This window comes from Pieris rapae, chromosome 8 (assembly GCF_905147795.1).
Source record: "Pieris rapae chromosome 8, ilPieRapa1.1, whole genome shotgun sequence".
Taxonomy (NCBI): Eukaryota; Metazoa; Arthropoda; class Insecta; order Lepidoptera; family Pieridae; genus Pieris; species Pieris rapae.
The window spans coordinates 3,063,221-3,089,531 of record NC_059516.1 but is presented as its reverse complement, the minus strand read 5'-3'; the positions used below and the strand labels follow the sequence as shown (position 1 = coordinate 3,089,531).

The following is a 26,311-nucleotide window of genomic DNA, read 5'->3' as shown; positions in this document are numbered from 1 at the left end:
TGCAATTCAGACGTCGATCAAACTTTAGACCACATATTCTTCGAATGCTCTGAATTCCATATCCAACGCCTATGTTTGTCATCTAATCTGTTAAACTATCACATAAGACCTGAAAATATTCCGCGCTGTATTCAAGATGTGCTTATGAACCATGATATATATGATACTATTTATGAATTTATTTCTAATACGGTTCAAGAAATTTAAAAGGATTGTACTCCTAGGATTGACTAATTGGTTTGAATGGACATATTTTTGGATATATCTTAAGATCGGATTTGAAACAAGCACCTGAAAATTTAATAATTTTTACATGGATTCTACTATTATTGCTTATGGATTTGACTTCGACCAATTCAAAACGTCGAAAAAGTGATTTAGGCTTATAAGATCGAGATTAATAAGACATGACAACAATAAGACAAGACATGGCTTCGGCCTTACGATGAAGAACAATGAAGACGTGGCTTCGGCCTTTAAAACTACCAAAATTTTCCAATTATTACCAAAAATAAGACCTGGCTGTATGGACTAAAGTCCTTTGCCTTTCCCATTAGGGATAAATTGAAAAAAAAAAAAAAAAAAAAAAAGTAATTACAATTTACCACTCTGTGTTTATGCACCGTTTGTATTTTCACTTGTAATTTGTATTGGTTTTAATGTAAGTAGTTTGTTTTAACTTATAAAACTAACAGAAAGCCGGAATGATTTTTATTTTATAATTACAAGGGTTTATAAAGTATTTTTAGCGGGTAAAAATGTGTGATAGCGATGATCCTGGTGACCAACACAGTGGTATGGATTTAACTGGATTTTTGTTTGGTAACATCGATGAAAGAGGTCAACTCGAAGATGACGGTCTACTTGATGGAGACTCCAAAAAAATGCTTGCATCCCTCAACCGTTTGGGCCTTGGGTCAATGTTGTCCGAGGTTCTCGATGCTGAAGAACCTATCAAGGAAGAAGAAGAAAAAGGTTACTTTTTTCGGTTGTTGGTTATTAGTAAATTTTATATTTTTGCAAAGCAGTTTTAAGTACTTAACCAGATTTGCATATTCGCAATTGACAAATATATTAAAATTGTTCACCTACTTTTACAGATTATAGTCAAAAAAGCCCATCAGCTGTAGATTTCTTTGATATTGACGATGCTGTTGATGATGACATCAAGGTACCTAATTTTTAATAGATATTTTATTATTAATCTTAATTATATCCTTGTCTAAAAATGTATCTTGGTAAGACTTCACAACTTTGGGCAATATTGTAATTTTAGTAGGGTACCTTATTTTCTCACTGCACTTCACTGCTCGCTCTGGTGCAATTAAAATAGCCTATATTAATCAGTAATAATATAGCATTCAAATAGGGAAGGAAATTTTTAAAATTGTTCTAGCACTTTTTGAGCCAATGCATTGCAAACATACTCATATACAAATCATTCCTCAGTATAGATTTCAGACAGTGTAAAAGTGCTTACTTTTTTTAGGTAGAGGAAATTAAAACAGATTGGCAAGAGCAAACTACAGATACTGTTAACAAAAACAATCAAAAGCAGCAGGATATATTAGCAGACATTGATTCAGAACATTACATACAAAATAATGATAGTATTGAACCTACAGATTGGAAAGATAATGTGACGTGTGATAATGACACAAAGGAAGTATATGAGACAAGAAATGATGAAGGATATGAGGGTGACATGGAAGGTGACGATGGACTCATGCCACCACCTAGTAGTGTTCCGTAAGTATCAAAACTAAAAAAAAACTGCTGTATTCCATGACTTGAGTTATTTCAAGTATAGGTATAGGCTTAGCTTTTGTATGTCCTCAATAAATGGGCTATTTCACACAAATATAATTATTCAATTCAATGTTCATTTAACAAAAAAATAATAAATTGTACTGGTTTAAAATATTTAATATGGTAAACTATTCTTATTGCTAAAACATGCTTGATTGACGACATTGAAATAAAAAAAAATAAGTTTGTTTAAGTATAAGTAAAGAAGATTCTATTTTTCTAAATTTAAATAAATCTTAATATATATACATCTTGTGTCACAATGTTTGTCCTCAATGGACTCCTAAACCACTTAACCAATTATAATAAAATTCGCACCATGTGCAGTTCGATCCAACTTGAGGGATAGGATAGGTAAGATCTTTAAATATAGTGGCAATTTTACTTTATTGCAAATTATTTGTTTATTATTTGATACAATTCTAACAGATGGCGCTTTAGTTAAAGGTAGTTTAGTTTAGGTCCATGTCATGGTACCAACGTTTCACATAAGTTCTCCTACGGTTTCCCTTGATTAATTTACTACTATGTAATATAACAAAAACCTCAGCCACAGCAACGCTTGGCCAAGTCTGCTAGTACAATTATAAATATTAAATTATATTTTTATATATTTTCGAATCTTGCTGTTTTGTAGCCAACAATTTACCACATGTCCATGCATAAGTGTATTTCCATATGCTATTTGGGAATAATATTTTAAAAAAATAAAAAATTTCAGGAGACAAAAGAATGAAAAGCCCAAGAAACTTGATACACCCCTAGCTGCAATGCTTCCATCAAAATATGCTAATGTTGATGTCACTGAACTCTTTCCAGATTTTAGAGCTGACAAAGTAAGTATATAAAATACTTTGTTGCAATAATAGTACATATAATAATTAGTAACCAATTATTAGTATGGCAATGGCTGGCCTTCTGTAGGGATGTTGTAGGTATATAAAAATTGTAAGTGACCAAATAAATTTTCTTTTTATTAATGCAAGAATGTTTGTTAATGAATTATTAATATTTTATATAAAATACTTTGGAAATATGTTGTAATGTTTTTCTATTAAAGGCATTAGTTTAGATGTATTGTTTAGAAACAATTTTTTTAATGACCTGGATTACTCATATTTTGTTTCCTTATAGTCAATGCATTTTCACAAGCTATTAATATAAACAACATAACAATTATTACAAATACACACATAGAATCACACAAAATAATAATAATCAAAAAAGATTTAAAAAAATATGGAAAGGAACAAGGTACATTATAAGTGTGTGATATGTGTGTGTTGTGGTTGTAACTGGCCCTGGCTCGTCATTATGCTGTGAAGCATACATGTTCCTCAAAGCTGGTCTGCCAGGGGCCACAACAGTAGTTTTGCACCTCAGAATAATAATAATAGAAGAAAAATAAAATGGTAAAAATCAACAGTGTAAGTAAACAAGTCTTGAAAGATTTGTGTGTTAAACTATATAGTAAATAAAAAATTAAGAATAAATGTTACTATAAGTAATAGATAAATATATATTTTATACAAGTTTCTGTTGACCTATTATAATATATATCTATATCAAAGCTAGTATTTAGTCAGAAGCTGTAAGTTAACATTATTATAACAAGTTTTTTACTTACAGGTTTTATTATTCTCCCGTCTGTTTGGCCCTGGGAAATTATCAAGTTTACCACAAATATGGCGTGGTGTAAAAAAACGACGCCGGCGCAAACGAAGTGGCAGTACCAGCTCCGATACACCGCCCCAGGCCGAGACACAGGATCCACAGTATGCCAGCGATGATGAAGAAAAATTTCTAAAGTTAGTATATAATCTTTTTTACCTATATGAATATAAATATATTTGGTGTTTACTTTTTAAAAATCACATGAACACAGAATAGACAAATACGGCTGGTAGAGCCTTTTGTGATATTTTGTTATAGAACCTTAAACAAATTTTTTAAGTAGATTGTGACAAAATAAAAAAAATATTGTTTATGGTCTATATTTTGTCTTTTATACTTTAAAATAATACTTTCATTGCTCATAAATTATCTGAAATGATAAAAAGATAGGTTTTTATATAGAAAAAATTTGACAGGCCAATGGAAGAGAACCAACATTCATCACAACATGACAATAATGCATCGGGAGACAGGAATGACAAAAGCCAAAGGGTAACTCCAGCTCACTGGAGATTTGGTCCGGCACAGGCCTGGTATGACATGCTGAATGTGCCAGAAACAGGAGAAGGCTTTGACTATGGCTTCAAACTAAAGGTATACCTAATAATCTACTGGCTTAGGTGTACGGATGTTGTTGTGTGATAATGAAAACCAGATTTTGATTATCAAGATTTTTCCCTATGTTTGTCGTTTTGAAGATATAACTTTTTATGGGAGGGTAAAACCGCTTCGTTACGTAACGCGTTACGGCTCCGGCCTGTCTAGCTTTTCTTTCTTTTATACGCACTTGTAGCCAGGTTCCTCTATCTCACTCTAGCACTAGTCGTGTTACGGACAGATGCCTTCCTCTCAGTGTTTGATATGCGTTACATAATACTGTTGACAGTGAGCATATAACCTCAAACTAATTCCGTCGGGCGTCCCGTGACGCACACATTTTTTTCTTGACAAATAAGTGATGAAATGCCTGTATTTTTTTTGTATTTTTTAATGTGATATAATTTCATGATATTTGCGAATTGCACCTCCAGCCCTGCGTATTGTATTGTCGCGTTCCTCATGACCTGTAAAAATAAAATATACTATTGTGCAAACTCTTTTTGAAGTGAAACTTTATCGGCGTTGGAAAAAATGACCATTACATTTTTTGATTACGAACCATCTTTTTTTGCCCTACTACGGTTGATTCGAAAAGATTCGAAGCCATTAATAACAAAAATATATAATAACGATAACAATGATAGTAATAATTATATTACAATTAATGAAATTCTATAATAATCTTAGTATATCATTTTTAAAAGAGTACATCATTTTTCAAAAAAAAAAAAATGTAAATGGGTGTAAATTTGTACGTCCTACTGAGGCTAGTTTTCTCCAGTAGTGTTGGAGTTATAATTGGCGTAAAACTTTTTTCTCACTTTCCATCATACCTTTTATAAAATTACATAACTTCTAAACTACATATTTCTAAATCTTTCCCAATCTTAGTACCAAAAAAGTAGAGTATAATATTGTATGCACATATCACATCTCAATAAATGTTATAAAATTAGCAATAATGGTTTTGAATTGCAAATATAGGCACCGTCTCCCGATCGCGAAGAGAAACCTGTAGAAGAGCCCGCAGAAGATCAAAATACAGAGAGTGCAGACAGCGGGTTTCCAGACGATTCGTTTCTTATGGTATCCCAATTGCAGTGGGAGGATGACGTCATATGGGACGGAAATGAAATAAAACATAAGGTACAAAATCTTTTTATTATTCTATATATACTAACGTTCATAGGCCGGTAATGCATCCATTATAACAATCCATGGGCTGCGATGACTGCCCTTTTTGAGTGTTTTGTAGGCTCAGTGCCGCACTATACTAAATAAAACACATCTTCAATACCGCTACCATAATGATTTGAACAGAATTCAATTAATAATCGAATATTTAATTTGTCTCTAATACAAAAGGAAAACATCGTGAGGAAACCGGCATTGCATAGACCCAAAGGGTTGACGCCGTGTGTCAGGCACATAAGGCTGATCACCTACTTGCAAAAAAAAAATAGAAAAAATACAATCTGAGTCCCAGACCTAATTTTTCTTAATAATTTATTCAAAACATTTGTTTTTATACTGAATTGACTCTCTTCTTTCTCCATTCTCTTTTTAAAATGTGATTTTTCCCAAAATTTCAATGTTTGTAGGTATTGGCGCGCCTCAATAGCAAAAGTAACGCAGCAGGCTGGGTCCCAACTTCAGTTAGTCGCACAGCGCAGCAGTTCTCACACCCCCGACCTCACGTCCCGCACACCGCACACACACCATTACCCACCACCCAACATAAGACACCCACGTGAGTATTACATTACAATGGAAATTGGCATTTTAATATTTACCTAGATATTATTTCTCTTATTTATTATTTAAAAAAAATAGTACATTAGAAATGAATTAACAGCATCTCTCCAATAAGCGTTTGTTATTTTTTATATTTCGCAGTTTTAAGTTTGTATGAAGAAACTTTAAATACGAAGATCGCCCATTTATATTGTTTGGCTTTATTTAATATAATTTTTCTCTCGTTTCGTGTTATTGGGATGTAAATAAATTGTTAATGACAACGTCTAATAAATCGATCGCCGCATCTCATGTCGGCTCGATTGAACTATGCGTCCGAGGATTCACTCCTTTATATGCATACAAAATAATAATAATTCAATGTTATTTATAAAAGTATGCTATTACTCTATCAAGTTATGACGTCACGTTAAACTATCCTCTGTAAACCGTCTTTACAGACCACCATTTTTTATTATGATTACATTTTCCATATAATTGATATATGTTGGTTATAGGAAAAAAATAAACATTTCGTTTCAACTAACGGGTTGATAATGGGTAGCAATTGTAACGTAACAAAACAACAAAAAAAATGCCAATATTAATCCTGAAAATCAAAAATACATTATAAAAATATATAATTATTATTGATAATCGAATAGTTAAAATGTCTATAGTAAACAGTTAAATCTATTATTATTTATTATACATTATTAAAATATATAATTGTATGAATATATGTGTTAATTATGAGTTTTATTTTATAAGAGACACAACGATCGACGCAATTATTTCAAAAAGGAGAATGTTAAATCAGGCATTAAATTATCAATATTTACTTTTATTAAAAAGTTCCTATTTTTTTAAATAAAATATTTTTTTCGTTATATTTATTTCGCCTTATTTTCAGTTCAATAGCATCTACAAGCCAAGCGAATGCGGACGGTGAAGACAACACATGGTACAGTATATTCCCCGTTGAAAATGAAGAGCTGGTGTATGGGACATGGGAGGACGAAGTCATCTGGGATCCTGAGAACATGCCAAAGATACCAAAACCCAAGATATTGACTCTTGACCCTAATGACGAGAATATTATATTGGGAATACCTGATGACGTTGACCCTTCCAAGATTACACGAGGTATATAATGAACGAAGGTCAGCAACGCACTTGCGAGCCCTCAGAAAGTATGTGTATATGGGCGGCGGTATCACTTAACATCAACCTCTTGCCAGTATTTCTGTTACATAAAAAAAAGCAACTTGCATATTAAGAATTATTTGAACAGCCTTTAAAGTGCTATCTCATTGCATTGTGGTATAATCTACCATAGATAAGTAAGGATTGGAATATGTCCTTGTCCATAGATATTGCTTTCTAGCAAATTATGAAAACAAAAAATTATATACGTAGTCATAGACAACATGGTACGTAGACTTCTGGTATGTATTGACCGTGTTAAAGATAACGGTCAGTCTTCTGTGCTTTTTTGCCAAATGCAATTCAGGTCTATGTACCAATAGGCCACGAAGGCAAAGTTCAAAAACATAGTGAATTATTTTTCTTGTATTTTGGTGCTTTAGACAAAAATACTTTATTATCTTCAGTCGATTTTTTTATAAAGTTCAAAAACATAGTGAATTATTTTTCTTGTATTTTGGTGCCTTAGACAAAAATACTTTATTATCTTCAGTGATTTTTTTATAAAGTTCAAAAACATAGTGAATTATTTTTCTTGTATTTTGGTGCCTTAGACAAAAATACTTTATTATCTTCAGTCGTTTTTTTTATAAAGTTCAAAAACATAGTGAATTATTTTTCTTGTATTTTGGTGCCTTAGACTTTATTATCTTCAGTCGATTTTTTTATAAAATTGGTCACGTGACAAGGTCTGTTGCATCGTTTTTGTTGTTAGGGTTGTTGTACATCGATTGATATGCATCGAATGTTTTCAGAGCGAGGCCCTCAGCCGAAAGTAAAAATTCCTCATCCGCACGTAAAGAAATCGAAATTGCTATTGGGCAAAGCTGGTGTCATCAACGTATTGCAGGAAGATGCGCCGCCGCCGCCGCCGAAATCACCTGACAGGGATCCCTTTAATATATCTAATGATGTGTAAGTATAAATCAGTTTCTGTGTGTGTGTGTCTGTGTTATATGATTAAATTGCTGCAAATATTTTCTATTATTGATTAAACATTACAATTATTTAAATATTGTAAAATTAATTAATTGGTATTAAAAAATATTTAAATATTGTAATGTAACGGGACTCTTCACGTAAATAGTCGTATTTAATATGTGTGTTGGTGCATTACTCATCCATATTAAAACATCAATACATATTATTCATTTAGACACAGTATAGCCCCCTTAATAAAATAAATAGCAATGTTACAAAAACAAATTAGAATAATTTCTATAACACTTTTTTATTAACTCATATAAAATAACTTTAATATATTATTTATCCTATCCTATCCAAGAAGGGTGCACCTTGGTGTTTAAATTCCTTTCAATTAGTAACTAAAGTGTTAAAAAATACAATCAATACAACAAAAAAAGTCCGGTCATATGTTAATGCTGTAAAATATTTTGTAGGTTTTATCAGACGAAATCGCAGAATCCACGGTTGAAAGCAGGCGGAGGACAGCTAATACAACATAGTACACCAGTGGTGGAATTGCGAGCGCCCTTCATACAGACGCACATGGGCCCAGCCCGGCTTCGGGCCTTCCATCGACCAGCCTTGAGAAAGCTCGCTTATGGTCCACTGGCCGCGCCTGGACCACACCCGGTCCAGCCCTTGATTAAACATATACGGAAGAAGGCTAAAGTAAGTTAATGTAGTTGAAGTTTCCAAACTTTTTAGTACCCGCAAACTTCATGAACATTAAACAAAGAGTGGGGGAAAATAAAATGCTTCGTATTTTTTATTTACAAAAAGGTAAATCTAAATATTTACTTACTCATGTGACCTAATACTAAAATAACAAATATTCTAATATCACGAAGTAACTTTAATTATATTTTATTCGTTTGAGATTACTAATTTGAGTAAATCTTATCTAAAAACTAATAACTAAATCTCTTGAGGTTCGGTAAACCTTTTAAAAAATAAAATCCTGTTTTTGTTTGTGTTTTACTGTTCGTTATGAAAAGGTTATACATATTATATATATACTTATATTGTGGAGCACCGCACTTAAAAAAATCTATACATTCACTAATAAAATGTCTGTATAGACTCAAATGTTCACAATCGTATTGAAATTCAAAAATGTGCCCTCCCAAAAAAGTTTGACATCTTTGACATGTCAAAAAATGACAGCTGTCACAATTCTACGGAATTAAAAATCTGAGCTTAGCTTAGGTTTTCTAAATATATTTTTTTCTTATTTCATAGCAACGCGAAGCCGAGCGATTGGCGTCTGGTGGCGGTGACGTATTCTTCATGCGTACACCGGAAGACCTGAGCGGGCGAGATGGCGAATTGGTGCTCCTAGAATTCTGCGAGGAACATCCACCTCTAATAAGCCAAGTGGGAATGTGTTCGAAGATCAAGAATTACTACAAGCGAACAGCTATCAAGGATACTGGACCTCCGCCAATGAAGTACGGCGAAGTTGCGTACGCGCATACGTCCCCATTTCTTGGGATTCTACCGCCTGGTGCTACGCAGTCTGTGGTCGAGAATAATATGTACCGAGCCCCTATTTACAACCATACATTGCCTCTGACAGACTTTCTGGTTATTCGGACAAGGTATTTACTCATTTATTTTAAATAGGCACACTAACTTAACACACACAGACACTAATTAAACTAGATTAAACATATTTAAACCAAGTATGTAATTAAATTTTTTTTGTAATTGTTTTTGTGTTAGCTTAGCTTAGCTTCAGCTGGCATTCTCATCGCTGAGGTCGTAGCTTCAATCGTCACCTGTAAACCGATCCATTAGACCCAAAAAGTCGACCTACCTCCTACTTGCCTATTAGACTGAAATATTTAACACATTGAATCCTTAAACAATGGATGCAAAGTAATAAAGATGCCGGAAACGAAAACTTTATGGCGATTTTGGAAATATATAATATAATAAATATAAATATATGAATGTTATTATTTTTATTAAAAAAAACATTCTTGGGATGCAAGTGGTGGTAGTTTTTATTTTGTAAACCAGTTTTCTGAAATCTTAATGTGTATTTTTTAACCGACTATTTAATAATTGTATTACTATGAAGAGGTCGTAGACGATAAATAATGAACATTCATACAATATTATGAATTATTAAAGAGGTTTTTATTTTTAGACAAGCGTATTACATAAGAGAAGTGGATTCATTGTTTGTTGCTGGTCAAGAGTGTCCATTGTATGAAGTACCAGGTCCCAACTCGAAGAGAGCTAACAATTTTGTTAGGGATTTCTTACAGGTAGGTTTTTTAGCTTTGAACTTTGAATACAAATGCTATGACGCGTTCTTTTCTCATGCACTATTCTTCTATCCGTATGTATTCGTTTTGAGACATATCATTTAATACAAACAAAACACACACACATAAACACATAAAATAACCATAACCAAAGAGAACAATTTAAATAAAAGATATAATGTGAGGTATATAATTTGTTTTCCTTTTCCAATTCGGTTCGTCTCAAGCATACAATGCGTGTGTGCGGTGGCTGTAATAAGCCCTGGCTCAGCATAATGATGAGGAGCAGAAAGTTCCACAGCGCTTTTTTAAATTTCTCTACAAGTGATAGTCGAATTTAGAGAAATTTTTTGATTTTGAAATAGTATATTTCATTAGAAGAATTTCATTGCTAGAAATGCCTAGAAAATGAATTCTATTAAATTGCAATACGCCAGTTTTTGATCAACTGTATTAAAAAGTTACTTTTTCGAAGGCTTTTAAACATTGTATAGTATTTAATGTGTTATGATTCCTAATACTTTTTAGTATTTTGCTAACAGTGATGTTTCTTATTTATTACAGTATTAAATATTAATTATTAATATTCCAATACCAGAATTGGTATACTTCTACAAATGTATACCTTTTATTGTAACTCTTGGTAAAACACTTTGTATGTATGTGTTCCAGGTGTTCATATACAGATTGTTCTGGAAGTCTCGTGATAATCCTCGCCGTATTAAAATGGACGATATAAAGCGAGCATTTCCTTCGCATTCGGAAAGTTCAATTCGAAAACGACTGAAACTTTGTGCTGACTTCAAACGAACGGGTCTTGACTCGAACTGGTAAGATTTTATTATTTATTTACACTTCGTTGAATGCTTAGTACTTAATGGCTAGTTGGTTGGCAAACGATTTTTTTAATATCATCAAAAGTCAAAGATGGAATCGAGAAGAATAACATTCTCGAACATTCTGATTATTAAACAGATCGGGATTTTTTATTTCAAAGTATTTAAATACAGTTTCAGGTTTCTTTAAGACTGACTGCATTTTATTGTGTGTATATTTTGATGAAAATTAATATAATTCGTAAAATTAATCGTATTAATTTATATTATAAAATTTATTATATACTATTAAGAGTTCAATTCACAAGTTCGTGAAGTTGTTGGGTAATTGTTTTAGAAATGAGGTACCGTCTTTATGGGTCTAGTAGGTCATATATAATAAAAATACTTTTGATCCAAGGGTGTCCGTGCTAAGCCAGGGCTGGTCGCTAGTAATTAATAGTTTTGAAAACAAAAATATGGGTAACGTAAATGCTGATGCAAGATTATGCTGTACCCGCAAAGAATACTACTCAAGTCAAATCTCTAATAAAATATAAATGGCGTTGCTACTTGTAAAAAATTACGGCTCAAATGTATTACGTTTATCGAACGATTTATTAAAAAAAAAAACTTCAAAAGAGGCAAATGGAAGAAAAGAATACCGAAGCAAACTTTCTAAAATGTATAATTTGTATGTATGTTAACAATAAAGTCAGTCAATTAACACATTGACAGTCTGTCACTGGCCGGTCATAATGTATTTTATTTATGTATAAGTTCTAAAACAATATTATGTATGCTTAAAAATACAAGAAAATATGACATAAAACATATACGTATATTAGAAAATAGATTACAATCAAGCAAGTAGGAACAGCAAAGATTTTAAAAAACTTTAAAAGTGTTCACACACATCACACATCAATCACAATTAATTTGTAGGTGGGTAATAAAACCAGAATTCCGTTTACCCTCGGAAGAGGAAATTCGTGCGATGGTTTCTCCTGAGCAGTGCTGTGCGTACTTCAGTATGGCAGCAGCCGAACAGCGCCTCAAAGATGCTGGTTATGGAGAAAAGTTCATCTTCACACCGCAAGAGGATGATGATGAAGAGTTGCAACTTAAAATGGATGATGAGGTAAATTTTCTGCCTAAGAACTCGAAAGTGTTTTTATATCCTATAATTCAATTCACCTGTGTTATATTATAGACGATTGAGGACGTAAATGTCTTGATGAGCCTTATAAAATAAAAAAAATATTTCTATGTTTAAACGGTGCAATTAATGTTTGGAAAAATCTCTACTCTGCCAGATTTGCGTTTAGGAAAGAAAAAGAAATGGTTTAAATATACATCAAATAAATACAAGTCTGAGTCATTAATATAAATAGGGCAATTCACGAAGACGCGCCCCACCACCCAATTTTTGGTTGATGGGGTCGCAGGGTGCGAGGAGTTCGCTCCTAGCGTCAGTAACGGGCTGTCAGCGGTTAAAAATACGAGATTTCTCTCAATAAAATCTACTACATGACAAAAACCTAACCCCCCCCCCCACTCCTGCGAATGACCGTAGTATTTTAAAGACTCCGCTCCCCCCAGCTTAACGGGTCATGTAGTATGTGTACGTTTCCTAATAACAGTAGCCAGTTTATTTGCTTAAAGGTGAAAGTAGCTCCATGGAACACGACACGTGCCTACATTCAGGCGATGCGTGGCAAGTGTCTGCTCCAATTGACGGGGCCGGCTGACCCAACTGGGTGCGGCGAAGGCTTCTCGTACGTGCGCGTACCAAACAAACCCACTCAACAGCCCAACGAGGAACAACAGCCTAAGAGAACTGTCACAGGAACGGACGCCGACTTGAGAAGACTCAGCTTGAACAATGCTAAAGCTCTGCTCAGGAAGTTTGGTGTGCCCGAGGAAGAAGTAAGTTCTCTTTTAAACTCAACCAAAGACAATATAGAGTATAACAGTGTTAGTAATTTTACCTGTAATTTAATTTCTTATATGTTTTTCATCACGTGTCCGTTCCGTTATTGTATAACGTACAACTTTTCAATAGACAATCTGTGGGTACGTTAGAATACGGCACTTCTAGCTGACATAGGACATTCAGATTTAGAATACCTAGAAATAAATAGACTTGGCAATCGCACTACACTATGTAATCTAATATAATATGTATTACTTACAGCCAACTTGTATAAGAAATAATATTGACCAAGGAAATTGTATCGCCACTGTATTCTAATTATTTTTCCTTTCATTTTTATAATATTCCCCTCCTTTTCTAATGGGTTTCATCCTACTATTATTTTTTTTGTTTTTAAAAATTATCGACCCTGGTCTATTATTATTATTAAGTAATGAAAAATAACCAAGTGCATAATGATTTTACTTATTACAGATCAAGAAGCTCTCTCGTTGGGAAGTAATTGATGTAGTGAGAACGTTGTCAACGGAAAAAGCAAAGGCCGGCGAAGAGGGTATGACGAAGTTCTCACGTGGAAACCGCTTCTCTATTGCAGAACATCAAGAAAGGTAAATATTTTTTTGTTGATTAGATTGATATTTCTTTTTATTTAACATTAAAAAATGTAACGCACTAAAAATAAAATCTTGCTTTCAGGTACAAAGAAGAATGTCAGCGCATATTCGAGCTCCAAAACCGAGTACTTCAAAGCACTGAAGTACTGAGTACGGACGAAGCTGAGAGTTCCGTCAGTGAGGAGTCAGATTTAGAGGAAATGGGCAAAAACCTTGAAAATATGCTCGCTAATAAGAAGACCACGGAACAGGTATTTGAAGCCATACTTTCCAAGACCTGGTTTCCGATATTCGTTGAGAATCGCAAGATCAGCGGCCTTACCCTAATTATGTTTTAGCTGACACTAGAAAGAGAGGAAGCTGAGCGCGCTGAACTTCGGAAGATGATACTTGGACAATCAGAGAAGAAGCCGCAGATCAATCAAAGCGATCAGCAGTCGTCAAATCAAGGTAAATATTTATTAATGATAGAGTATATTTTATATTTAATTTTAATCGATTCATAAGTCTGTTAAATATGACTTTTTTTAATTTGAATTATTTTCATCTTAAGTTTAAATTTTTTTGGGTTTGCGTCAATAATCCAGTTTAGATTAGAAACCGTAGGCAATTTTCTGCATTTTAAGTTTTTTCGCTGGGAAATGAATTCTTAAAAAAAGATGTCTGATAAATCAAATGTGTATTAGCAATGGAGATGGAAAATATTAATTTTACTACTTACTGTATTTTGTTTTATGTTACTAGGTCGCGTACTCCGTATCGTACGTACGTTCCGCAACGCATCAGGCCAAAGGTATACGCGAGTTGAGTTGGTTCGTAAAGCGGCCGTACTTGAAGCCTACGCTAAGATTCGTTCAACAAAGGATGACGCCTTCATCCGGCAGTTTGCAACTATGGATGAGACGCAGAAGGAAGAGATGAAGAGGGAGAAGAGAAGAATACAGGTGAGCTCTAGTTTTTTCCTACATATCAAAATTAATGAAGAGGAATCGGAATATTGACGGAATAGTAAAGAATTAAATGACTGATGAACTGAAACTTACAGTTATTATTATACGGACTAAGTCAGATATTAGATAAACAGTAAATTCAAAAACTACTTTTATATGCATTTGTTGTGCTCATAAAGAAGACTTCTTTGGTTACATTTATACAAACCTTAGCGGTTTTCTTTATTCCTTATATATTATTCTTTAAAATCATTATTTAATAAAATTTCGATACATAAGTGTTTTATATACAATAGGACTATAACATAAAAGTGAGTTCACATGAAATTGTTAATTAACTCACTGATCTGTACGTCCCAAGATATTCTTAGTAGTCAGTAGTCATATTTTGTTGTAATGGTAGTAGAAGTGAATTTTTTTTAAAATATATTTTTATTAATATTAAGGTACATTTAACTCATATTTGCCGTGTGAATTAAAACTTTCGCTTTTACTTTTCGCGTAATATTAAATTGTATTACCCATTTGCCACCTATAAAAATAGGTATTCCAAGTCTTCAAGATTGTTATTTTCTTCCTTTACAGGAACAACTGCGCCGTATTAAAAGGAATCAAGAGCGCGAAAGACTTGCTGGAAACCCTTCAGTGCCTTCGTCAATTGGTGGGGACAGTACGTATACATTTCTAATATAGTTTAGTTATATGGATCAAATAACTATAGAAAAAATTTAATAAAGCAGTTTTTGCCGCGCTCCACCACTATGTGGAACGAGCGGCCCACAAAGTATTTCCGAACCATTTCCTGGGGGGGCCTTGGGTCCTTTAAGAAAAAAACCAGTTGTTAAAAATGCGGCAACGCAATTGCGAGTCTTCTGGCAATGTGAGTGTCCATGGGCATATCAGCTAACATCAGGTGAGCCTCCTGCCCGATTGCCACCTGTTTTATGGTTTCGGTATTTTGGAACGGTGTGCTGGGGCATCGTAAAAATGATCCCTTATTATTTATCCTTAACTTGCCAAAAAGAGAGTGTAAGAGTGTGTGTGTGTTCTTTAATTTTTAATACCTTTCTGCTTTCACATTCTTTTATGTGAAATTTAAAGATAAAGGTTTGAAGAAAACAATGTGAATATTTACTTGGCTATCCTAATTACGGTTATAGGAAAGAAACTTATTTATTTATTTGTGTATAATTTCATTTCAAACTAATAAATTAAAATATATAACTGCCAAAACGTTTCATGTAGACAACCCATTTATAAATATAAAAATTATAGGATATAATACCATGTTTCTAAACTAAAAACATAGAGATAAATTTTAACTTCCATATGTGGTATTTTTAGGTATGTCGTCAATGGGTGACTTGGGTGGGGCATCACCTGGTCTCATTCCCCTGGGTCAGATAAAGCAAGAACCCGACTTGCAGACGCCTTCTCGGCGCCGTGCTAAACTTAAACCAGATCTCAAACTAAAGGTAATTGCCATAAATAATTCAACTGATAAGACTTACATTTGCAAAGGTATTGCTAGTATGACTTGTCAACATTTTATTGCAAAATTTTGTATTAGAATTATATATTTTGTATTAAAAAATGCTGCCTTTATCATTGAAATGTGTAATAGTGGCTTCAGCGTGCGACTCTCATACCTGAGGTCGTAGGTTCGATCCCCGGCTGTGCACCAATGGACTTTATTTCTATGTGCGCATTTAACATTTGCACGAACGGTGAAGGAAAACATCGTGAGGAAACCGACATGTCTTAGACCCAAAAAGTCGACGAAGTGTGTCAGGCACTGACACTATATATAAGATTTAAAAATTATCATAAAACAGGTTTAGAAATCTGAGGCCAGGACCTAAAGAGGTTGTAGCGCTACTGATTTTTTTAGAAGCCTTGAAGGATACTCAATTGATATTTAATGTTTCACTCACAAACTTTTTTCTTTCGTGATAAGGATGACTTACAACTTATGATCATATGCTATTTCCAAAGTAAAGACTGAATCTTTCAAACGTAGGGTACGCTTACAGACCGTTCTTCGAAACAGACGAACAAATTTTATAGCGTGCACGCTGGATTATGATTGGTCAATAGCTTTTCCACACGATCATACGATAACTGCTTGACTAATAAAAGTAAGCAAAATGCGCTGTCGTTTCATTAGTTTTACTAACAGCCAAATTTATACCTACGATGTGTGATAGTGTGGTGCTTGCGGCCAAGTCGGTCACATGCGTACAAACAAGGCGTGTCCCTTGTACACGGGCGGTGGGCCAAGCTCGCCTGACCGTGATGAACGAGACGATCGCGACGATCGACTCGAAGACACGCTGGATGAGGATACATCTTACGTCGATGGCACTAAGCTCACACTGCCCTCTAAGATTGTGAAGGTACGTAACTAAATATTTACCACTCCTTATATGGAAATTCAGACAAACACGCAAGTGAAATTAGAGAATCACTGAATAAATTCAAAACTCTCGTTAAACTTAAATTAATCAGTAAAGCTTTTAATAAATATGATGATAAATTGCTCTAGTTAAAACAATTTGTATAACTCAAACGTGGCGGAGGGTTTTATTGCCAGTTCCTCTTGCCCGCTGTGCGCCCTTGACTTGCGAACTAGTAGTAAATGTAAATTTGAAATTAATTTAACATCTTTTCTGTTGATGTTTTACTTGATAACCAATGTGAGTAATTTTGATAGATAATTTTTAGTTATCAGCTCATCAGGTCGTCAAACATAAGCACAAAATTACTAATAATACAAAAGTATTAATTTTCTACATATAAAGTAAAATTTTGGCCAGTGTGATCAGATGCACAGAAGTCAGATTTTAATATTTTTTCAATCATAAGTTAAAATGCAAGTTATCACTGCGAAAAATTTCCCAAAGGTAATAAAACCAATTACTTGGCAAGAATATGTTAATACAAGTAACGTAAGTAAGTGGTAGTCATTAGTGCCAACGATCTGGGAAGTAAAACAGAGATGAAATATTTCAGCAATCTGCTGAGGAATTCCGTCGTCGTAGCGGCAGTCGTCGCGGCGAAATCCGAGCGGGCGGACGTAACCGAAGGCGTCCCACTGCCAGCGAATCGTGCGACTATCTCGTTAAGAGACCAGCTGAAAGGCGCCGAACCGACCCACTCGTTACGCTGTCGTCGCTGCTGGAAGAAGTCCTCACTACAATGAGACATTTGCCGGACGTTCAGCCTTTCCTTTTCCCTGTTAATCAGAAGGTATTTTTATAAATATTCTCGGTAAATTTTGAAGTTAATCAATAATAGTATGTATTTGGATCACTTCTTGTTACTATTATATATATTTGCTAATTTAATTCCATTCTTTCCATCTCGTCGCCTGGTGTTCCATAACACATAGCTATTTAGTACATTTATGAAAGCACCAGCTCTTTGTGAAAGCTGCCAGTGGAAATATTCCAAACCAATAAGACCTCGGGGTCTTCAAGATAAGAGGCTAGTCTGAAAGGCCAGCAACACACCCGCTAGACCCCGGCATTGCAGGTGTCCATGGGTGGCGGTTATCAAAGTGACTCGACTGCTCGTTGGCACTGCCCTAAAAAAACTTTCAAACCATGTTGATAATAAAATGTCTGGCACACTAGCACCTGACACAGAGTCGACTATTATAAATTATCAACTTTCATGAAGTATTTAAAAAAATCTTTTAATTTAATTTAAAAAAAAAAAAACAATGGCGCTAGAAACTTATAGGTTTGAGCCTCAGATTTCTATTTATGTTTCGTGATCATTAATTCTTTGTCTCTGCCTGACATGCCGGTTTCCTCGTGATATTTTTCTTCAACCTAAAAAGGAGTGTTAAAACACGTAAAAGAGAGAGAGAGAGAGAGAGAGAGAGACAGAGTCCATTGGTACACATTCAAGGATCAAACTACGGCTCAGGGATGAGAGTCTTACTAAAAGGGATTTTAATTATAATTTCCAGTTGGTAGCAGACTACTATCGTGTGGTGACCCGTCCCATGGACCTGCAGACGATTCGTGACAATCTGCGTCAAAAGCACTACCACAGCAGGGAAGAGTTCCTCGCTGACGTAAACCAAATTGTCGAAAACTCTAACTTGTATAATGGTAAGTACTTGCGTTTAAAAAAAAAAGCTTTAGAAGACTTTTTCTGTAATATAATATCTGGTTTCTTACTTGGTACAACTCGGCATTGTTTTGTTGCAGCCTGTCTACAAAATATTTTGTCGTAATGATAAATGCTACAGTTATTAAAATTACTTTTTATACAGAGGAGGCTCGCTAATGATAAGTGATACCGCGGCCTATAGACACTTACATTACTAGAAATGCACAAGTGCGTGGCCGGGCTTTTGAAAATCGGTACGCTATTTGTGGTGCTTAAATAAGTTTTCAGAACCACATTTCTTAATTTCAGTTAACGGTATTTTGAGTATATACAATATAAGTTTTTAGTTGGATCCCGTTGGTAATCTTCGTACAGTTTATATCCAGGTTTATTCATCAATGTATATATAATTATTTTTATTTAGGTGCAAACAGTAGCTTGACAGTTGCCGCTCAACGCATGATGCAGAGATGTTTCGAGAAACTCGCTGAAAAGGAGGAACAGTTTATGAAACTCGAAAAACAAATCAACCCACTGCTTGATGATAATGATCAGGTAATTTATTTATTAAGACACACAACAGGTGAGGTGCCAAAATCTTAACTCTTCACTCTCAAATACACGCGCACACACCCATACAAACACTCACATATTCACACATACATAAAATAAATAAATAGATATAATACTTAATGTCGTATAAGATTTTTGTTGGACTCTCAACTGAAACCACTGTATCACTGACTCATTCTTATCTAGTTACCCACAAGATAGGGACTCCCCCTAGTGTGGGGACTAGCGATCTATTAATTTTGTCACTGCCTATGTGTTATTAATAAAGTTTTATTATTGAAAAAAAATGTGTGTGTAGCGTTAGAAGTTAGGCTTCTTTGGCGTAACAAGATTAAAATCATTTAAAAAATTGTACTCTATATTTGTAGAATATGGGACTAGACTTGGGTGTCGGCTTTTTGTGACTGTGTGCGCGCGTCTTGTAAAAAAATACTCTCATCATTTTTCCCTAACGCACCAAAAGAAGCATATCTTCAAAAAGGTTAATAAATGTAACTACGAGCGACTGCGACCTTGATTTAAAAAATCTTTTTTGGTTTTAGCAGTGGACTTCAATTCAATGGGGTTTCAATTCGTACTTAATTAATCTAATTACAGTATTTAATTAAAGTGGTCTAAACGCAATTACGAATTCTTTTGTGTTGATGTAAAACTTGTGTGACACATTTTGAATTTTTATTTTGTGTACGTATATTTGACCGATTTTTTTTACTTTAAGAGGTTTTTCGTTTAACGTTTCGACGATCTATTTTGGTTTCTATGAACGTGTGTTACATTTCGTAAAAGTCTCAAAGATTTAATAGGAAGATGACAAAAGAATCAAAATCGGTATAGATATTTTTAAACCAATTCATGAATAGTGATAGTTAGTGAGTCTGTTACATGATTTAAAAAAAATACGTTTATTTTGGAACATAAGATCATCAAGATATCACTTATTCCATTTCATTTAATTCGAACCTGTAGGCATCCCTACTCATCGGCAAAGAAGACGGAGTAGGCAGGGCCGAGAGAAAAAGCCGGCGTAAAAAACTCTCGGTACTCTTTAAAAAAAGCGAAACTCTTTTAAAATTACTTTTACTATTTTTTTATTTGTGTGAATACTAGGTGGCATTGTCCTTTATCTTCGAGAACCTCTTGACTACCAAACTAAAGATAATGCCTGAAGCTTGGCCCTTCCTGAAACCCGTCAATAAGAAGCAAGTGAAGGACTATTACAATGTTATCAAGAAACCTATCGACATGGAGAGCATTGGAAAGAAAATACAAGGTATATATTACAGCCGGTTCCTTTTTCATGATTTTATCTTTAATATCATTTACCATATAAACCCCTGGTTACATAACTAACGAAAATGTTTCTGAAAAGTTAATCGGTAAAAATGTCGACGGTTTTATGTTCATTTGTACGGTTTTTTAATGTAATAGGAGACAAACAGGCAGGAAGTTCAACTGTTAAGTGATACGGCCGCCCATGAGCACTTACTTTGCCAGGCTTTGCGACATCATGACCAACTGGAAGACCCAAAATTCTACACTTTTGGGCATAAATGCTGGTCATCTTCATGTCTTAAAAGAAACTGATAGAAGATATAGCGGTTTTAGATTATTAGCTATACCTGCTTATTTTTTTTAATTATTTCAGCTCATAAATACCACAGCCGTGCAGAATTTCTACGCGACATTCAGTTGTTAGTGGACAACTGTCGCGCGTACAATGGACTGAATTCGCAGTTCACCAGGCAGGCGGAAGCCGTTCTGCAGGTCACGCAGGAGTCGTTGGATCAGGTATAATAATTATTTTATTTTTTTTTCAAAACCTACATATGTAACCTACATATCGAACACGTATCCGAAGTTTCTGGTTTCGTACATTAAGGAGTCTGTGCCTTTGCTAATCAACTACTTGTCTATTATATTAATAAATGATCATGAAACAGATAAAAAAATCTGAATCAGAGCTACAAAAGCAGCCACTGATTTATTTAATTTGAATAAATAAATAATAAATTAAAAACTAAAATAAGTTTAATATAAAAAAGCTTCCTTCGATTTTTTAATGTTGCTTAATAATCCCGTGTACGACAAACTGTACCGAATTTGTACGTTTTGCGCCCCGTTTAGGTGTCCAACCTAAGTTGCAACCATTACACCATGTCACACATATCTTAAGTAATTAATAATAATAAAATAAATTAAAAACCAAAAACTATCCTCTATTAGCAGGAGATATGGTGGTTTAATATAATTTTTTATATAATAATTAGTATGTAAACAGTTAACGTTGTGGCTTAATAATAAATGCTTAAATAGTAATATTCATTTTATCCATACATACCTATATTTTTAATATTTTAGTTTTAAATTCTTTTTTTACAATTTATAAAACCATAAAAATTTCCTGCGTTCCTAAATTATAGATCCGTGGATTTTTTGAAAATACTAAAATGTATTTTTATCGTGAATTTTCTAGCTCGTTTCGAGAATATATCTTTATTCGTGAAAAACGAAACAAAACTGATCCTTTATCGTGATTCGTTGATTTCAGTTCGACGAGCACGTGAGCCAATTAGAGGCGAACATTGCGCGAGTGCAGCAGAAAATGCTGGAGGAAGTGGAACAGTCCGATACTGAAGAAGAAATGCCAGCCCTTGATGATGTGAAGCGTGGCAGAGGTAGACCTCGTAAGCACAAGCCACAATCACACGGAGATGGTAAGGATTTTTTCTACTTTTAGTTTAAATATTACAGGTAGTTGAAGTTGGCATATTTTAAGAGAGCAGAGTAGGTCTAGTCGCAACAGCGTGCGACTCTCACCCTTGAGGTCATAGGTTCAAAACCCCGGCACCAATTGACTGTTTGTCTATATGCGCATTTAGTACTCGCTCGTACGGTGAAGGAAAACTTTAACGGAAAACTTAACTAAACGGTTACGAAACTGGATACCTTAGACCGTATGTGGGCACAGAAGCTTGACCTATGAGAAATGATCACCGAACAAATATATAAATATGAGGCCTCAAACCTATAAGGTTGTAGCGCCATTGTTTTTTTTAATTTTCTTGTAAATTATCAAATTTTATTAAATTAACAAAAATTATTTTATTGTAATTATCTTGTAACGTATGTATAATATATACGTATACCGACGATATACGTATACGTAGACCGAATTGGGTATACAAATGTAAAAGCTTAAAATCTCAATTTAGTAGACCCAATTCGGTCTAACTTCTCCTCACAGTACTTCACTGAATACTCAATTAGAACTATCCGGCATTCCCGACTCACAGTCAAAACTGATTGCTCAGCTTTGATTGGTCGTAATAATATTCGTACTCTGCTTTCGTTTATAAGAGAGATTTCTTTTAATTTTTGAAATTTTAAATCGTTACTTAACGAATAAAATTATGAATATTTTTTCGTTTTTAGATTAAGACATTTTTATCATATACTAGCGACCCGCCTCGGCTTCGCACGGGTGCAATGCTGATACTAAATACACTACAGAAAATCTGTGAACGTTGTATATAAAAATGTGGGTTATCCATAAGAGAGAGACATATACCATCACGGACTTTTCTGTAGACCTTTTCAATGTGTACAATACTTAGTACATTATTTTGATAAAACTCGTAGGGTTCAGCCTACGTTTGGAATGTAAGCGGAAAAAATTTAATTATTTACGACATCATATAAGAAACCTCAAAAATAACAGTACTTCTCCACTATTTAATGAATGTTATTATAAACCTTCCTCTTGAATCACTCTATCTATTAAAAAAACCGCATCAAAATCCGTTGCGTAGTTTTAAAGATTTAAGCATACAAAGGGACATAGGGACAGAGAAAGCGACTTTGTTTTATACTATGTAGTGACTAGCAGACTCGGCCAAGCGGTGCTGTGGCTAAGGTTTTTGTTATATTACATAGTAGTAAACTATCCAAGGGAAACGGTAGGAGAACTTATGTGAAAGGTTGATAGCTTATGTGAAACGTTGGTACTTTTAACACAGCGCCATCTTTTTTTTTATAGATAGGGGCCAAACGGGCAGGAGGCTCACCTGATGTTATGATTATTATTATGATCTGTTAGAATTGTATCAAATAATAAACAAATATTTGCAATAAAATAAAATTGCGACTATAATTAAAGATCTAAGCTATCCTTCTTGGACCAGAGTACTCACGGTGTGCCAATTTAATTTAAAATCGGTTTAGTAGTTTAGGAGTCCATCGCGGACAAACATCGTGATAGGAGATTTATATATATTAAGATTTACATACATATTACAAGTATTACAATTACAAAAGTCTTGTCAAAACTACTAATAAGATATTTTCCTTTCAGATGCGACTCCGAGGAAACGTGGCCGCCCAAAAAAAGATCAAAACAGTTTGGTTGATGGTATGCAATTTCATACGAATATAGAGTTGACAGCTCTTGAAACTAAAATAACTTCTAAAATACAGGCCATTTATTAAAAAATATACACAAAATGATTTCAGATCTTCAGTACTCAGACAGCGGAAGCTCGGGCCTTGAAGAAGTGGAACAGAAGGATGGCACTATGCTGCAACTTTCGCTTAGACAAGGTAAACAATCAGGCAATGGTTGGCCTTAATGCTAACAAGCGAACTCTTCCAGGCAAATTAGAAAACAAAATTGCAGATAACAATGTAGACGTTTAATACATTAAAAAAATCAAATTTAAAATATTAAAAATCTTTTGAGACACTTAAAATATTAATGTTTTCTTATGTTTTATATAATAATTATAATTTTTATTTTCAACAGTAATTATTCACTTTTTTACACATGTGCCCACACATTGTCTATGCTTGAAAATGAAATGCGTTTTCAAGGAAAAACAAACTCACTACGAATTTTCCTACAAAAAATAATACTTTTATTTTGAAGAGCCAACCATATCACGCTTCTAACAATTTCAAAATTTACATTTTTATAAATCTAGGTTTAAATAGTTTTTATTTGAGAAATAATAATAACGTAACAATTTGCAGATGAAGAAGCGGGTAGCAGCGGTATGAGCGGAATGGGCGGAGTTTCGATAAAGCGAGAAGTGCCGGATGACGCTCCGCGTTCAGACGAATTGGTCGACGTTGAGAATCCCAACCTGCATTACTCCTACCCTATCAAGGTTCTTAGGTTTTTATTTAACAGGGGACCAACGGGCTTATTTGATGTTTAATGATACCGCCGCCCATAGACATTCTCAATGGCAGGCTCGCGAGTGCGTTGCCGACCTTTTAAGAATTGGTACTTTTATTTGGAAGGACCTTATTATACGCTTACATAATAAATTTTATTAATATAAATCAGAATTTATAACATTAAAACATAACCATACTTTATAAGTCTCGAGTTAAAGGTCCATTCCATCTTCATACAGGAAAACGGTTTGCCAGCTCGTGAAACTAGATTTAAGATTTATTTAAGTTCTAATTCAGACCTAAGGGTGGGTTTCAAGTTTGAGCTACCCTCATTTCCGCTCGAAATAACTCCTAGAGAAATTTAATTTACCTAATACTATGTAATGTATATGTAAATATTTAGGAGGAGCCCATAGACCTGGATATGAATTTGGACCCTCCCATGGACAGTATGGGGATGGGAATGCCAGACAGTGCGGGTATGCCTCCAGAGCCACCGCGGTTCAAAGAAGAACCGCCTGAAAACTGGCAGGTTCGTATTTATTTCATAATTACTATTAAACTGTTAAGTTCATACATTAATCATTTTCTATTGCTATCAGAAATGTCAGATTCAAGGTTTTAAAGACTTTTGTAATTAATGAGGAGAAGATATAGAATAAATAATCAAAAAAACGGGGCTGCAACCTTCTTAGGTCTGGGCCTCAAATTTCTGTATCATGATCATTTGTCAATCTAATAGGCAAGTGGGTGATCAGCCACCTGTGCCTGACGCTGCCGACATGGATATTAATATGTTAATAATAGAAAATTTAGTGTAAAAGATTTTTTATTTGTTAAATCTTGTTTCAGCCGGAGCCAGCCATTCAAGATGACCTTCAAGTGACTGATAGTGAAGAAGAACCAGAAGATGGACTATGGTTCTAGATAGCCTTCCTAAGTTAATATGTAAGTGGACTAAGGACAATTCGTGTTCGTTGTAGTACGTATACGTTTTGAACGTGCACGTACCACCGTGGCTAACGTAATGAAATAATATTTTTTAAGAATGTGTTCTTAGTCCATTATTATGATTGTATAAATCAAATTTGTATGTAAAAGAATTTATAATAAGAGAAATGATTATGAAATATTTGTTTTATTTTACACCATTGCGATACTTTTGACCCTAGCTTTTTATCTATGAGACTGACACGGAGTTTTTATGGACATACATTCACTGTTCAAAATTTCATGACGTAACAGAAATTGTAAAATATCGTTGTACAGTGGAGTGCACATTACTTAAACTAAATGATTACAAATGCGGGTCAAAATTTTTATTGACCCTCTTAATTCTGAAACCGAATCCGATTTAGCGCCTAGATTATATAGAGGAAAAAAATTATGTACAACTTTATAATAATTATCAAACTAACAAAGTATTTAACGTGGTATTAAACCAGAATACACGTTCAGTTCAGTAAAAACAAGAAGAAATTAACTTTACCTTTAACCTGAACACGTGATAAGTTATCACTTTGTGTTCAGCTGTTATCATTGATAACAAACACAAAATTTGGTAATTATTTTTTTTGTATAAAAAAGTTAGATTGAAAATATTTAATATAGGGTAGATATGTTGGTTATGTAACAATAATAGAGGTTTAACTTAAAACAAAACTTTATCTTCCTACATCATCCGGAAAAAGAGTTATTTCTGGTAAGGGCTAAGCTTCACCGGCCCTCTAAGTAGGTAGTTCTTAATAGCTACAATAGAGGGCGCAGGTTTGGATATTACTGCTCAAAACTTTGATAAGACGAATGACAGATGGGTCTTGCACATTCGAGGATTCGGGTGCTAACCCGCCACTTAATTTAGTAC

General features: G+C 34.1%; 1 protein-coding gene across 1 annotated transcript; it reads left to right on the top strand.

Moving 5' to 3' along the window:
- The first annotated feature begins 615 nt into the window (after positions 1 to 615).
- On the top strand, positions 616 to 25,571 carry LOC110995622 (transcription initiation factor TFIID subunit 1). The gene is made up of 34 exons (XM_022262877.2): positions 616 to 975; positions 1,101 to 1,171; positions 1,490 to 1,749; positions 2,531 to 2,645; positions 3,439 to 3,617; positions 3,900 to 4,077; positions 5,068 to 5,229; positions 5,685 to 5,833; positions 6,731 to 6,963; positions 7,779 to 7,938; positions 8,424 to 8,658; positions 9,229 to 9,587; positions 10,142 to 10,262; positions 10,935 to 11,092; positions 12,023 to 12,218; positions 12,743 to 13,006; positions 13,488 to 13,621; positions 13,710 to 13,878; positions 13,966 to 14,077; positions 14,372 to 14,571; positions 15,163 to 15,247; positions 15,922 to 16,052; positions 16,785 to 16,973; positions 17,590 to 17,826; positions 18,554 to 18,698; positions 19,124 to 19,254; positions 20,380 to 20,542; positions 20,918 to 21,060; positions 21,821 to 21,986; positions 23,624 to 23,680; positions 23,782 to 23,868; positions 24,298 to 24,434; positions 24,851 to 24,979; positions 25,300 to 25,571. The coding sequence occupies exons 1-34, from the start codon at positions 759 to 761 to the stop codon at positions 25,372 to 25,374; spliced, it is 5,547 nt and encodes a 1,848-aa protein (XP_022118569.2). The 5' UTR covers positions 616 to 758; the 3' UTR covers positions 25,375 to 25,571.
- Positions 25,572 to 26,311: the final 740 nt, after the last annotated feature.